This window comes from Geotrypetes seraphini, chromosome 1 (assembly GCF_902459505.1).
Source record: "Geotrypetes seraphini chromosome 1, aGeoSer1.1, whole genome shotgun sequence".
Lineage (NCBI taxonomy): Eukaryota > Metazoa > Chordata > Amphibia > Gymnophiona > Dermophiidae > Geotrypetes > Geotrypetes seraphini.
The window spans coordinates 201,618,430-201,633,749 of record NC_047084.1 but is presented as its reverse complement, the minus strand read 5'-3'; the positions used below and the strand labels follow the sequence as shown (position 1 = coordinate 201,633,749).

At 43.6% G+C, this 15,320-nt stretch overlaps 2 protein-coding genes across 6 annotated transcripts in view; one reads left to right on the top strand and one right to left on the bottom strand.

The window, feature by feature from the left end:
• The window catches only part of LOC117360265 (general transcription factor IIE subunit 1-like), a 40,161-nt gene extending 31,567 nt beyond the window's left edge, over positions 1–8,594 (bottom strand). The window contains exons 1-2 of one of the 5 annotated variants that reach the window (XM_033943947.1): positions 8,418–8,594; positions 5,454–5,912 (exon numbers count right to left, since the gene is read on the bottom strand). In XM_033943947.1, the coding sequence (XP_033799838.1) occupies positions 5,454–5,912; positions 8,418–8,484 (526 nt within the window). In that variant the 5' untranslated portion in view covers positions 8,485–8,594. Of the gene's footprint in view, positions 1–5,453; positions 5,913–7,350; positions 7,550–7,833; positions 7,917–7,959; positions 8,095–8,169 lie in introns of those variants that run through there. The other 4 variants (XM_033943969.1, XM_033943962.1, XM_033943953.1 and 1 more) reach the window with 4 other exon arrangements.
• Positions 8,595–9,167: 573 nt separating this feature from the next.
• Positions 9,168–15,320, top strand: part of ASAH1 (N-acylsphingosine amidohydrolase 1) — a 121,524-nt gene continuing 115,371 nt past the window's right edge. Inside the window, exons 1-2 of the mRNA XM_033943982.1 lie at positions 9,168–9,330; positions 12,462–12,508. Coding sequence (XP_033799873.1) covers positions 9,250–9,330; positions 12,462–12,508 — 128 coding nt within the window. The 5' untranslated portion in view covers positions 9,168–9,249. The remainder of the gene's footprint in view (positions 9,331–12,461; positions 12,509–15,320) is intronic.

Below are 15,320 nucleotides of genomic sequence, written 5' to 3'. Positions count from 1 at the left end.
AGCTGTAACAGCATACCCACCAACACGGCCACACATACATCTGTGGCCAGGATCAGGGGTGTGTAAGGCAGTTATCCCAGGGGAGGGGAGGGGGGTGAGGTGAAGCAATCATTGGAGGAAGGAGGTGGCATTGTGGGATAAGGAAGCCCCCCCCAGGCAGGGATGGAGGACAGGGACAGGGAAGAGGTGTATCCCCCCCAATAAAGAGTGCCTCCTCCCCCACTCTTCTTCTATACGCTGTTTCACACAGCCTTTCCAGAGGGTGACCAGCAAAGTAAGCCCCAGACATTACTATGAGCATTCCAAACATCATAGATGAAGCAGGAATACTTGCTTACCTGAGTACAGCCACAGGCTTGAAAAGGCAGCCCATGTAATGTGTAACATTCAGCAAACGAGTGCGGATTGCAACAGTAGATAGGAAGGTGTCTCCGAACAGACAGGAGACGGAAGTTCGTGGTGATGTAGACGTATCACGGCCCTCAGAATTTAAACGTACCAAGGAACGTGGGCTAGATGTCTTTCGGATTTGTCCATAACCGACCAGATGAATGTATTATGTCAGGTCGTCTAACCTACGGCTTGTTGCACGTGCTTAATTGTGTATAAATACGTCTAACTTCATATTATCAAAAGTGTGGGTACTTTGACACCATGGCTCCCAAAGCACAGAAACCTATGGCGAGAAAACCCAACTTCACCCAGGCTGAGACCAAACTGCTGGTGCAGGAGGTCCACACTCACCACCAGCGCCTCTTCTCGCCCCAGGGAGAAAGACTCGGGGCATACTCCAAGAGCAAGCTGTGGACCGAAATTGCTCACCGCCTCAATGCAGTCCACCACCATAAGCGGGATGTGGAGGACTGCAAAAAGAAATGGCGAGCCATTAAAGGGAGGTGCGAGCAAAGGTGGGGAACCGGCCTCCGGATGGAGACATGTCAGACCTCAGCCCCATGGAGCAGCTGGTGCTGAGCTTTGTATCACTATCCTCCACCTATGGTGTGGGCACCCAGGACACCTCAGCTGCCCCACCTGCACAGCCTTCTGGTAAGTACCTGTCCTCATCCCCAGTCTCACAGCTATGTCCCATATTCTGAGAGCCCTCTCTTTCATCCGCCTTCCTCTACCCCTCTAATGGGCCAGCGAGTACACATGCTGTTCAGTCCTTCACATAACACCTGTTTGGTACTGCTGATGCCACAGCATGGAATTAGAGTCCACCACCCTTATACTCACAAATTGGAGCATTTGCTATGATCAGCAGGTATGGTCACATAAGGTGTCTGCACATACACCGCATTCATCCCCTTCATACTGTCACCAACACACCGCCCTATGGACCTTCCAATTCTCCCACCACCTGAGCAGTTTGCCACTGTGGTTGGCGAGACTGAAGACGGCAGTGAGGGAGGCCACATTTGTACCTAGAGGGGGAGCTGGGAGGGCTGTCAGGGGCCGTGGGAGACCATGTGGGTGAGGGAAGGGGAAGTAGGTGGGGGCTGCAATTGTTTGTGTATGGGGTGAGGGTGGGTTTGGTGAGGATGTGTGTATGTAGGGGTGGTGTTTTGCACATTATGTGGGATAATAAAGGTGTTTTTGGAGAGGAACCTATTGTATGTGCTTGTTTTCCAGCTTCAGTTTCTGTACACTGAAGCTGACTATTGTCAGTGCTGTTTTCCAGCTTCAGTTTCTGTACACTGAAGCTGACTTGGTTTTGCAGCCCAGTTAAATGGCACTGGACTGATATAGTGTCAGGTGGCTAGGGTACACCATCCATGTCACACAAAGTGGGTCTGTATTAGACGGTGCCTGGCGTGATAGGAGGTAGGATGAGAGAGGGTTGTTTGCAGAGGTGGATGAAACGTGGGGTGACACACAGCAGTAAGAACATACGTGGGGAGGTTGAGATAGAGATGGTGGGAGTGAGGGGGTATATAGACACGATATTACACACTCTTCCCTTACCTGTAGACTGCACGACACACGCTGGAATAGCTTAGACGTTGTGAAAGCAGGTCTAAATCAAAACGCTACTTTGAACGTACTTAGCACACTGATATGGCTTTAGTTATCGTATTTGTACATTTGGGGCCTAAACCCACCCTCGGACCGTCCCCGGAACGCCCCTAATTTGGACGACTTACGTTCGACGTTTTGCGGCGTGGGACGTGCAGCTGGCCGACCTTTGATTATGGTTGCTTGTACGTTTTGCCGGGTAATACGTCCAAACCCTGACTTGTGCGCTTTTTTAGACGTTTTTCTGTTTTGATTATTACCCCCATAGTATTCGTGATGTTTTCCTTGAGTTCATCCAGGGTATGTGGATTGTTGGCATACACTTCTGCTTTAAATTTCCCCACAGATAAAATTCGCATGTGGACAAGTCTGGGGAATGTGGAGGCTATAACCCCTTGCTCACAGTTCACTCCTCTGTAAACAGTTCATGAACCTATGTCAGTGAGTCGTATGAGGTGTGGCATGTTAGAAAAAACAGTACATTTTTTTCTTCTGGTGTTAGTTGGTCATAAAATTGTCTACCAATGTCCAGATAAACTGGTATTCACAGTTGATTCAAAGAAAACTGGGCCCACTATTCGTGTTCCCAACACTGCGTACACGCCCCAAATGCCAATTTTCTGGTCGTGAAGTGGTGTTTAGTGAGTTAAGTAGGGATTTTCAGTGGACCAGTACTTCATATTCTGGGAATTTTCATGACCTGATAAATGAAACCAAGCTTCATCCGTCATGAAGTACAGCGTTGGGTCCAATTGTCCATCAGCAATCATGGTCAGTAACTATTTACGCGTTTAGCTTTGTCAGGCTCTTTCAGTTCCTACACACGTTATTTGTTACGGTTTGAGATTCAGAGATTTCAGTACTTGCCGAGAAGTCGTTCATGATACATCAACTTGCTTAGAGATAGTCTTAGAGTTGATTTTGGGGGCTAATTGCAATCCACTGCTGAATGTCACAGATGACTTTGGGCATATAGACTGATGGAAGCCTCAATTTCTTCATGTTTGCGACAGAGACAGTTTGATGCTATTTCCAAACCAGACTGAATACAACGTTTAGCTGGTGGTTTTGTTCCGGGGTACTCGTCAGTGAAAGCCTCTTGCGTTTCCTTAATCGACCTGCTTCGCACATAGCCTTCCACAATTATTATTTGCTGTTCCAGGGAAACACCATCTTTCTGACTCGATGTACACAGAAGGACTGAATAGAAGGCAAAATAAAGCTGGAACACTATACACAGGGCAACGCTACATCACTGGACAGAGAGTAAGGGGCTACAGCCTCCTCTCAAGAGCATGGCACCGGTATTAGAGGCGGGCAACTTTTCCGTGACCCATCCTGTATCTATCAGCTGCATTATTCTCTTACTTATTTGTATTCATTTGCCAGTTTTGCTTTATCCAAACAGCCAGGTAGACCGAAAAAAGAAAGAAAGAATAAAAATGAAATGCTCCCAAAATGCTTAATTGTTTATTTGTTTTGGGGGAGGATCCACTCTATAGAAAACAAAACATTGGATTTAGTAGTTTCACATTAGCCTGAGAAATGACTATTTTCTTATAGTGCACCTTAGTTTGTGACATGCTGGCCTCTTTCTTAAAAAAAAGATTTTGCCCCTCAATAAACGGGAAGGCCTCTTTTTATGGAATTCTTTCCAAAAATCCTTATGTTGGAAAGTATTAAAGGATGTTCAAAGCAAACAGTAGGGAACCTCATATCAGAGAATGACCCAAGGACAAATTTTTCCCTATCCCCGCGGGGACTCATTTTCCTGTCCCATCCCCGCGAGTTCTGTCACTGTCCCTGCCCCATTCCTGTGAGCTCCATTCCCATCTGCACAAGCCTCAAACATTTTAAAATCTTAAGTGTCCGAGGCTTTTGCAGTTAAGACAGAGCTTGCAGGAATGGGTCAGGACAGCAGCAAAAAGCACAAGGACGGGGAAAAACTTGTCCCCGTGTTATTCTCTCTCTCATATCTATTAGCATTACAAAAATTAGAATTTTGATGCAAAAATTACAAGCTATATTACTAGGGTTACCATATGGTTCCAGATAAAGGAGGACGGATCAAGACATCTAGGTTTTACTTCCATTGAAAGAAATAGAATAATAGTAATAATAACAACAGTTTATATACTGCAAGGCTGTAAAATTCTATGCGGTTTATAATAGTTAAAAATACTACAAATTTAATAAAACTAAAAAGATAAAAGCCAATAACTAAGAAGTAAGGAGGACATCTGGGTTAGGGTTATCATATTTTGTAAAAGGAAACCTTGGACACATAATCCCACCCTTTTCTACCTGCAGCCCTGCCACAGCAAACCTCCTCTTCTACAACCAGCTCCGGCCATGTCTGGAGGGCCTGGAGCATGCACGGATGTGTGCGACGTCATTCTCATGCTCAGAGGCCCTCTAGATGCGGCCGGAACTGGTCAGGGCTTTCTAGGAGCCCAGACAGTCCTCTAAAAAAGGGACATATGTATCAGGAAGCAGTAAATGAAAACCTCCATAGAAAACCTCCATAGACTTCAGCTAATTCAGAACGCCGCAGCTAAGCTTATTTTCGCAAAAGGCAAGTTTGATCATGTCTCCCCACTCCTCTCCAAGCTTCACTGGCTCCCAGTATACTCTAGAGTCCTCTTTAAATGTGCCTGCTTAGCCTTCAAGATCCTACATGGCGTCCTTTCTCCCGTTATCCCACTCTTTTGGAATTCCTCAAAACCACACTCCACCAGACCCTCCCAAAAACTGAAACTATCATTTCCCTCTATAAAAGGTATATCCCGCGCAGGAAAACTTGGAACATCTCTCCTCTTTAGAACCACAGAACTCTGGAACAACCTCCCATCCCCACTCAGAAACTCAAGCTCATTCCAATCCTTCCGCAAACACTTGAAAACTTAGCTCTTTGCAAAAATCTAATCACCTCCCATCCTCCAGTATTCTGTCTCTCTCTTTCCTCTTAGTCCCTCTCCTTTATCCCTCATTGTAGTTCCTTTCCTCTTAACTCTGTAAACCGTGCCGAGCTCTGCGCTCGCGGAGATGGCGCGGTACACAAACCTAAGGTTTAGTTTAGTTTAAATGTGCAGGGCAATCATTAGTCTTTCTTTTCTCCCGAACAGCACATACCCATATTCCCTCTTTTTCACCGACTCTCATTTGAAACAAAAATCTGCACAAAAAGGACCAACCACCACAGTGGGGACCTGCCGTCAGAGGACCAAGCACACATTGGCTCAGTTTCCATGCAATACTATAATGCTCCTGGGAAGCAAGTGGTCAGCACAGACTGCAGCAAATATACTGTTGTTATAAAGGTTCAGCTAGCGTGGAAATACTGAGAAGCAGCAGAGAAGAAAAAAGTAGCAATATTAATATATTTTTGTCATATAGAAGCATATATTACAGTCTGGCATGCATACATGAATCTATACCTGAGAATGGATCAAACAATTGATTTACTTCCAGATCTGAGAAATTGCTGAGGCAAGAAGGACACTTGAAAGAAGCTCTTGTAGTCGAGTCCCTCTCATCTGCTTCTATCTTCCTTCTGATATGATCCAGTTTGTACTTTACTACATTCACCAACATTTTGTAGTTGAGATAGTAATAGTTATGTCTAGTGCTCTTTCCACTAGGCCCGGTTTCAACTCGCATCCGACTCTTGATGAACTTATCAGATTTCAGAGTGGTGAGGATGGTCCGGAGCTGCTTCTTATCAAATTTTAAGAGCAGTGCCATGTCATCCTCTTTTACACACGGGTATCGAATCAGAACATCAATGGTAAGTGAATACTCCAGTTCGTAGAATCCTCGTACTATGTATTTTGCTAGCCGCTTTAATGCAGCAGGAACTTCAGTTATAACTCCTGTGTCTCCCATTGCAATTAAACCTATGGGAAAGGAGAACACTAGATTAGATAGGATATTAGAGCTGGTTTGGGCCACCACTAGACCACCAGAGGTTGTACAGTAAGCCTGGTAAGGGGGCCTCTAAAGCAGTGTTCTTCAACCTTTTGACACCTATGGACCGGCAGAAATGAAATAAATTATTTTGTGGACCAGCACCGGTACGGACCGGCAGATGAAGAACACTGGGCTAAGTCATTTACCAGACCCTGCCCATCTAAACCCAATCTCCGCCCCAGATCCCGCCCCCATAATATTACTAAATTGTAACACCATTTTTTCCATTCATTTTTCATATACAGTATACAGTACACACATACAATATAATCGTATTAACAACACATAACGGTTAACCACAAAATTAAACTACACAAAGCACACTCTATGCTTCTCAATATTCATTCCTACCAGAACACAGAAACCACATGCAAATACGGGACCAAAAACTAAAAGTGCTAATATATACAAACAAACCCTAAGTTGCAAGACTCTGCACGCATTACAACTCCAGAGGAAAATAAACAAATGTGTTTCTTTCTGAACAGACAGCAGATATAAATCAATCACTAAATTCAAAAATAAAATCATTCTCCCTACCGTTGTTGTCTCCCTCCCTCCATGCTGTGCCTTGCCTTCTGGCCTGCCCCCTGGTGTTATCTTTGGGCCGACTCCCTCTTCCTCAGTGCTGCAGTGCACAAAGCTGTGGGCAGCGGCTCCTCGCGCGTCCCACACCTCATCTGGAAGTCTTCCCTCTGAAGTTGCAACGTCAGAGAGAAGGCTTCCGGTTCAGGCGCAATCACGTGTAGGAGTCTCTGCCCACGGCTTTGTACACTGCAGCACTGAGGAAGAGGGAGTCAGCCTGAAGACAATGCCACATCGATCGCACCGTGGACCAGCAGCTGAACAGCACTGTCTGGGGCCTGATGCACATGCTGGCCCTGTGGACCGGCAGGAAACTTCTGCAGACCGGCACCAGTCCATGGACCAGCGGTTGAAGAACACTGCTCTAAAGTGTCTGTGTGTGCACATCATGCCTACGAGTGATTCTATAATTGCATACATTTTACAGATAGTCATGCACATGGGCAGAGCATGTGTTTACACATGTACCTTAAAGAATACTATAAAATATTGCATGTAATACCAGCACTTAGGTATGCACCTGCTAACTCTATGGCTAGCATAATTTAAATACATGTGTGTATATACTTAGTTAAGTGTCTCTTCTTTATAAAATACTATGAGCTTACTTTTCCTTACAGAATGTGTGCCTATATATTGGCATTTTGGTATAGAATTACATCTAATGGGAGCAATATTACATGTAAAGCATATTTTACATATAGAAGAGGTGAAAGTAATAATAGTATTAAGCTGGATAAGAGGAGGGCCAAAACCCAATATGTACAAGACATTCCTTGCCTGGGAAACCTGAAACAACTTCAGTATATTTATATAAAAGATGAAGTTGAAGGCTATAGAAATGCTTCAAAGTTATAGTAAAAAGAATATTGCTTAGAAGTCTGACACCCTGAGCCAGAGCCTCATGTGGTCCAGGTTGAGCCAGCCCTGCCAGCATCTCTTTCCTTCCTCCTCCTTGGAAATTCAATAATCCTCCATCTCAATTTATTTTTCTCCATGCCCCAGGCAGGTCATGGCATAATTTCCTGTCCCACTCCTCATGGTTCCAGTATTATCTCCCTCTTCTCCTACAGATCCCAGTATTAGTCCTTCTGTTTCCACCCCAGGTCCTTTAACTTCATAGATTGCAAGCAGCAGCAGCACTGAAAACAGGCTGCCTCTTGGTGCCCGATAATTAAGATTCTAATGTACCTGAAGCTTAGGTGCTATAAACTTGACTAAAAATACAGTACTGTTTTAGTTAGTTATGAAAATGTAACAGACCTAATGAAACATGTAACTCCAAAGGAAGTTCATTCCACCCCCCTCCACGAAACATTTGACTCTATAAATAAACAACCTAATTTGTCTGAAAGAAGAAATATCTTAACAGTCATTTATAAGACTTACAGACGTAAGGCCACATTTCTGTATAACAAACAAATAAACCTTGTTGAATTCTGGAACACCTTCCGCATTTGATAAATAATGATTTTTTTTCAAGCAAAACAGAAACTAATATTAAATTGAAAGCTGTTAGCTAATTTTTTTTTTTTTTTAAGGCAGCTTTAGTAAGGCTAAATTTAGTAAGATGGTGCGTGGCAATCATACATATCTTACCCGATCTTGGGTCTAGTTAGCAAACTTCCTTTTTTACTGTTCTTGAAATTTGGCGTGAAACAGGTTCTTTAATGCAGTGGCACTGCTGAGCTTTAGCAGCGATCTGCCACTATATTATTCCTTTTTCTTTTTTAAGGAACAGAAACCTAATTTTCCTACATTTTAAAAACTCCTTAAAAATAATGTTTATTTTAGTAAATTAGCTAAACAAATAGTATCATTAATTTTACAATAAGTAGCGATATTACTAGATAAAGTTGCCTCCGGGAGTGGTATTACTAGTCTTGGAATATAGTTATCCTTAGTACACGCCATGAATTTGGGAATGATCTTCACACAATCTTGCTGCTTGAGTGAGAAAGATAATTATGCAAATTAGTTTTAATAAACTAAGAAGAATCAAGGATGAAGGCGAAGTGTTCTTCTATTCAGAAGTTAACCAACTCCCGTGGTGTTATCTTTAATTTCCCCAACACCAGGTGCCATTTATTTAATTAAACAGGATCCAGTCCACTGTTTGTTCACAATACAATATGTTGTTGGTTGTTTTTGTTTTTTTTTAATGAATGCTCTGTCCTATGGACTAGAGCCACGTTAATAGGGACAGTGAATTGATAAGGCTGGTTTTTGAAACATTCCTCTCAATTGTGGGACTTGCCCTCCCGCCGCTCAACTAATAAAAGTACACATTTCCAAAATCATTAGTTGGGAAAGTGCTTCCGAAGTCGGCAATTAGCACATTTCCCAGCGCTTGATGAACGTCACGTGGTCTTACTCCTGACTAACGTGCCGTCAAAAGACATTACGCTACGAGCTGCCAAGAAGCAGGAAGTACACTGACTAGGGCGTGGTTCTAGGCTGGTAGGAGCTAGCAGTAGACTATGGGCGGGCCATTGACTAGCGCGAGATTCTGGGCAGGCCTAACCTAGGTGGGCGTGGAATTCCGGGACGTTTGGTCCCAGGATACGGCCTATAGTATGTTGGGGGCGTGGTCGTGAGTCTAGTCAGGTGGTGCAGGGCAGATAATCTGCGGGTTGAGAAGCGGTGGTGATTTTCATTATTTCCTTGTTTTCAGGTGCCATGGCTTTGGGTTTATCTGTGCTGTGTTGGATGCTGCTACTGTTCTGTGGGTTCTGGGCGAGGGCGCAAGACGTGCCTCCGGTGAGTGACGGAAAGGGAGGTTGTAGTCATTGTTCAGTTAATCATTGTGTTTTGGTGATGTAACCGCGGTATTTTTAAAAGAATATTTTGAGGGCGAAGTTTTATTGGTTTCTCGAGTTTCCTAGAAAAAGGACTGTAGCTTCTGGGTAACTTATGGGTAGTTTGAAGCCACTGGTTAATCGATTTCACGTAATGTTATTTTTTGATCTTTGTGAAGCTCTTGCAAGAAACACTTCTTTCACGTTTGAAGTTTTTAAAATTTTTTGAAGAAAATAATCTTACTGTATGTTATTAGCTTCCTCTTTTGTAAATGAAGAAAAGTTGACATGCCTACAGATTCAGTAACAAGTCACTTAATCCTCCATTGCCCCAGGTATGTGACATTGCCCCGCACTCCACCCAATGCCCCCCACCTTTCACCCATTTCCTTAGTCCCACTTCCCATCCTTTGTACCCTTTTAGTGCTTGTGTGTGTGTCTCCCCTCCCCCCCCACACTTTCCCCATGGGTGCTTTTCTCTCCTTCCAGCCTCCTGCTCTCTCCCCTCCCATCCAGCACAACATTCCCCTACTTCAGGTTCTTTTCTCCAGCACTCTCTCCTTTCCATAATACTTCTCTAGTCTTCCCTCCATGCTATTTCTCCAGACCCCTCCTCTTCCAATGTTGATTCTTCAGCCATCCCCCCAACAAGGTCTGTGTAAAATCAGGATCCTCAGGATCTACATCAGACCACCTTAAGAATGGAATGCTCTTCTTTTATGACTGCTTGCTGCTGTTTTTCAGTGGGAAATCTTCATGCTCTTTCACCCTTCTCTGTAAGGTTTCCCCCCCCCCCCTATGATGTAGTTCTTTTCTTCTGTGAGTGGGATTGACAAAAGACCAATGATGTCAGCATGGGGGGGGGCTTCCTGCAGAATGATAGTTAAAGGGGCAGTCAAAACAGTTACTACCAGTGTTGCCAGTTGGGCAGTTTTTAAGCCCAACAGCAGAAAATAAAGGGCTTGGGTGGGTGGTGGGTTTTTGGGCTTTTTTTTCTGTAACTCAGCTGTTTTGGGCAGGTAATGGGTTTATTGGCAAACTTTCTGATTTTTTTTTTCTCATTGGTTCTGCTGCAACACAACGGGCCAATCACAAATGACCTTAGGGACTATGTGGTCTTTTGGGATTGGTCCATTGTGCCCCAGCTGAACCAATGAAAATTCACATGTCTCGTCGAGACCAGTCTGGTGGGAACAGCCATCCTGACCAGAGCTGAGCACTGCTTATGCTGCTGCTGATTGGTCTGGAGGTGGTCAGAGGTGGTCAAATGCAGGTTTAAAGCAGGACTTGGAGACGTTGAAGGGGAAGCTGCAAAGCTGGTGGTAGGTTGTCTTTGAAATCGGCATCGCTTCACATAGAAATGGTAGGAGATACTACCTGGGGAGTGATGTGGTCATAAATGCTGGGTCAGGAGGGATAGGAAAGAGTGTAAGAAATGTTGGCTGGAAGGGGACAGAGATGAAAGAGATACTGGGTGGGGGGTACAGAGATGAGATGGGGGGGTGTACAGCTTGCTGGGGTTTACAGGGACTAGAGCGATGCTGGGGGGGTGTACAGGGATGAGAAAGATGATGGCTGGGAGGGGGTTCAAGCAAGAGAGAGAGATGCAGGGGTGGAAGATCCAACACACTAAGAAGAACATAATATAGAGAAAAGATTCTAGATGGAGACAGTGTAAATAGAGGGATAGTGAAGTAATGCTGAGCACAGAGAGGGACAGACATGGAGAAGAATGCTTGATGGGGAGAGAGAATTGAGATGGCATAAAAGGACAGCAAGACACAGGGACATTGCTTGAAAAGGTGTGATTCTGACAGAGGGATGATGGAAGCAGGAGAATGGAGAGGAACACTGCTCGCCCTGTGCACTGCAATTCGCCTGCTTTCTGCCTTGGACTACTCTATGGTCCGGAACTGGAATTCTTCCCCTGTCAATTGGATGAACATATATGATTAACTTACTAATAAAGTACTGAGGCCTAGATTCTTAAAAAAACCATGGGCTGCTTTTGCAGCTGTTCTGGGGAGGGGAAGGCCCATTTTGAAGAGGCGCGCCAGCTGGCCACAGGGAGTATATATCCCTCCGATCAGCCAACTAATTCAAGGTAAGGGGGAGAGGGGTCAGAGGCAGGGTGTGTGTGTTGTGTGACAGCAGGAGAGAGTGGTCTTCTCTCCTGCTGCTGTGTGGGTGGGGGGTGTTTGTGGTTGGCGAGAATCGGCATCTCTCCTGCTATTGGCGGGGGAGGGTCAGTTGGTTTTCTAGCATTCTCTGACACTGTCATGCTGGAGTTTTAAACAGTGATGTCACTGTTCCGGCATCCCTGGACCAGTTGCTGATTTTTGTCACCAAAAGCCGCCACCACCACTTTTAGAAAATGGCTCAGCAATTGTTAAGAATCCACCGGAGTACTCATTTCAATGCTGACCATCCCATTTGCATGTCATTGTCAGAGACTGCTGGAAACCTCGCTAAAGACAGAGATAAACTATCTTAATGATGCATGCAGGCTAAACCATTGGAAAACGGTTTAGCGATGCTGTTAAAATTTTGAGAATCTGGGCCCGAGTTATTGAGCTATTGGAATTCCTTATGTGTTAGTGCTACTTGTAGTTGCACACAGCAGGTTAGTTAATTGATACACCTATGTTGCAAGTTCATGCCAATAATTGTTCCTTTTCATGTGATTGACACCCAACTGCAAGTGGTTTGCGTTTATGGATTGATCACCTAATATAAGGATTCCTGTGTATTTTAACATTTTGAAAACTAATTTATTTGAAACCTTTGCTATTACTTTTTTAAGTTTCTATTTAATCATTGTAAACTTTCTTTAGTTTTTATTTAATTGTTGTAAACGGAGTCGTGCTTCCTTAGGTTGACTTGGTATATAAAGTTAAGCTTTAGTTTAACAGAAATATGACTATTGAGGTAAGAACCTAATCTTTCATTACAGGAGTCAGTTTTTTAAATTCTTTTTCTGCCTGCTTTGAGTGGTATGGAAACTAGCATTGAGTAATGATGGCTAAAAACCTTTGGTTTACAAATTTGGGAAGCTGGTAGTGTAATATTCTCATTTGCACATTTCTGTTTTAGTTCACAGAAGATTGCAGAAGTGGAACTTACCCGCCTACTGGACCTACGTGAGTGATTCACTGTCTTATGTTCTGCAGCATCTCTGTATATGTGCTAAGAACATAAGAATTGCCATCCTGGGACAGACCAAAGGTCCAAAAGCCCAGCATCCTGTTTCCAACAATGGACAACCCAGGTCCCAAGTACCTAGCTAGATCCCAAGTAATAAAACAGATTCTTTTAGAAAATTATCCAAACCCTGTTAAGCTACCTGATTTTTCACCACATTCTCTAGAAACAAATTCCAGAGTTTAATTACACGTTGTGTGAAGAAATATTTTCTTTGGTTTGTTTTAAATCTACTACTTAGTAGCTTCGTCACATGCCTCAGTCCTTGTTTTTTGGAAAGAGTGAACGAGCAATTCATATCTACCCTTTCCACTCCGCTCAATATTTTATGGACCTCTCATATCACCCCTGAGCCATCTCCAAGCTGAAGAGTCTCGGACGCTTTAGCTTCTCCTCATAAGGAAATCGTCCCATTCCTTTTTATAATTTTTGTTGCCCTTCTGTGTACCTCTTCTAATTCTGCTATATCTTTTTTGAGATAAGGCAATCGGAACTGTATACAGTATTCGAGGTGTGGCTGTACCATAGAACAATACAAGGATGTTACAACAATTTCTGCTTGCTAGAGAAATGAAATAAATTACTGTTTAACATTTATTCCTCTAAAAATAGATAATTTGGCCTTGTTCTTTTGATTGAATCTGGGTCTATTTTATAGACTTGGATTTCACTCAAATTGTTTACCTATAATAGATATATTTCCAAGAATTTAGTATGGCACCTCATTAATGTGGGCTTGAAAGGAAATTTTGATATGTGTTTTCCTTTATGTTGTAATTAATTCCTTTTCTCTTAAATCATTATGTTTGTAATGACTGGAAAATTTATATATATATATATATATATATATGACACCTATATCCTTTTCCTGGGCAGCAACTCCTAATGTAGAACCCAGCATCGCGTACCTATAGTTCAGATTCCTCTTTCCTCGTATGCATCACTTTGTACTTGTTCACATTAAATGACATCTGCCATTTTGATGCCCAGTCTCACAAGATCCTCTTGCAATTTAACAACTTTAAACAACTTTGTGTGATCAGCAAATTTAATTATCTCACTAGTTATCTCCATCTCTAGATCATTGATAAATATGTTAAAAAGCAATGGTCCTAGCACAGACCCTTGGGGGAACGCCACTATTTACCCTTCTTCATTCAGAATATTAACCTTTTAAACCTACTCTCTCTTTTATTCTGTCTTTCGACCAGTTCTTAATCTATAATAGGACATTTACTTTCTATCTCATAACAAGAACTAGAAGGCCTTGAACATGTGCAGATGCTCAAGGCCCAGCACAAGGAAGAGAGCAGATCTTCAGACACCGGCATGTCCTGTGCGTTGGTGCTAGTGCCGGTTCCAGATGGGGGTAAGACATGTGTTTGGGTGGGTGGGTGCGTGGGGGATGCCAGATCGCAGGGGGGAGGGCGATGGGATCGGGGTGGGGAAGTGCTCATAAATCGAGTCAAGCTCGGATTCCGAGACGCCGATTTTGAGAATGTTTTGCTCGTCTTGCAAAACACTCGCAAACCGGTGCACTCGTAAATCTGACTGTATTTAGATTTGACTGTATTTAGATTTGTTTCCAAACATGGCCTCTGAATAACCAATGGTTTATATATGAATAAAAGAGGGAGCTGTTTCCAAAGATTTATCCAAATGAAATCAGATTTCCTAGCACCATTGACAGTTTTGCAACTTCTAACTGGCTAAATTTATCTGGCCATAAGAGTCCACAAATTTATAGCTGTACAATGAAAGGGTGCTTCTGCTAGACACACTTCTACTAAATTGTAACCAAATACATAGAAACATAGAAAATGACGGAAGAAAAGGGCCACGGCCCATCCAGTCTGCCCACACCAAAGACCCACCCCCTATCTACCTCCATGAAGAGAGCCAACATGCCAATCCACGGAGAAGGCCCCTGATATGTGAAAATGAACAGATAAATAGATTACATGAACATGGATTGCATGTTCTAATAACATTTTTTCCAGTGCAGTAGGTGAGACATTCTAGACAAGTGGGTAGTGTCCCCATGGCTGCATGCCATCTGCAGAAGAAATTCAGTTTGGATTTTTCTCTGTGCCTTTTCTGTACTTGACTGAGCTCCTTAGCTCCGGCTACAGTTGTTTCCTTGTGCATGTGTACAGGAGTGTGTTCATTCTGCTCTCCACATTTTACTATTTTATTTGCTCTTTAGTTCCCTTTTTTGGGGATTTTTTGCGATCGGAGAATTTCTTCAGCTTTGCCTGCATTGAGATCACACAGACTTCAGTCTAGCTGACAAGCCAATCCCAGTGGGTACCTCAGGGCCATCCCTGAAGTTGTCTTTACTACTGTTAAGCAAGGGTTGAGCACAGTCTATTAGATGCCCTTAGGAGGCTTGGTGGTGTCTTGCAGGGTGCCAACTGTGTTCTTTCACCTCCGCCCGTCTCAGTGTGTGCGTGTCCATCGGTCCACAGGGGTAGAGATGCAGTTGGGCATAGGGACTCCGCCCCCAATCACCCCGGTATATGGCCTTTAAAATCAAGCCTCTTGCGGCGCACGCTAGCACTATTTGTTTCATGCACGTGGCACTTTGTCTCACCATTGCTGTATCAGTATTTTAATATTTTATTGTTTAACCATTGAGTTTCAATTGTTTTTACCTTGCTTTTACTCTCTTCTACAGCCTCTCATCTAAACTTTTGCTGCCGCACAGCGGCGGCACGCTGAGGACTCCACCCCCAATCACCCCGGTATATG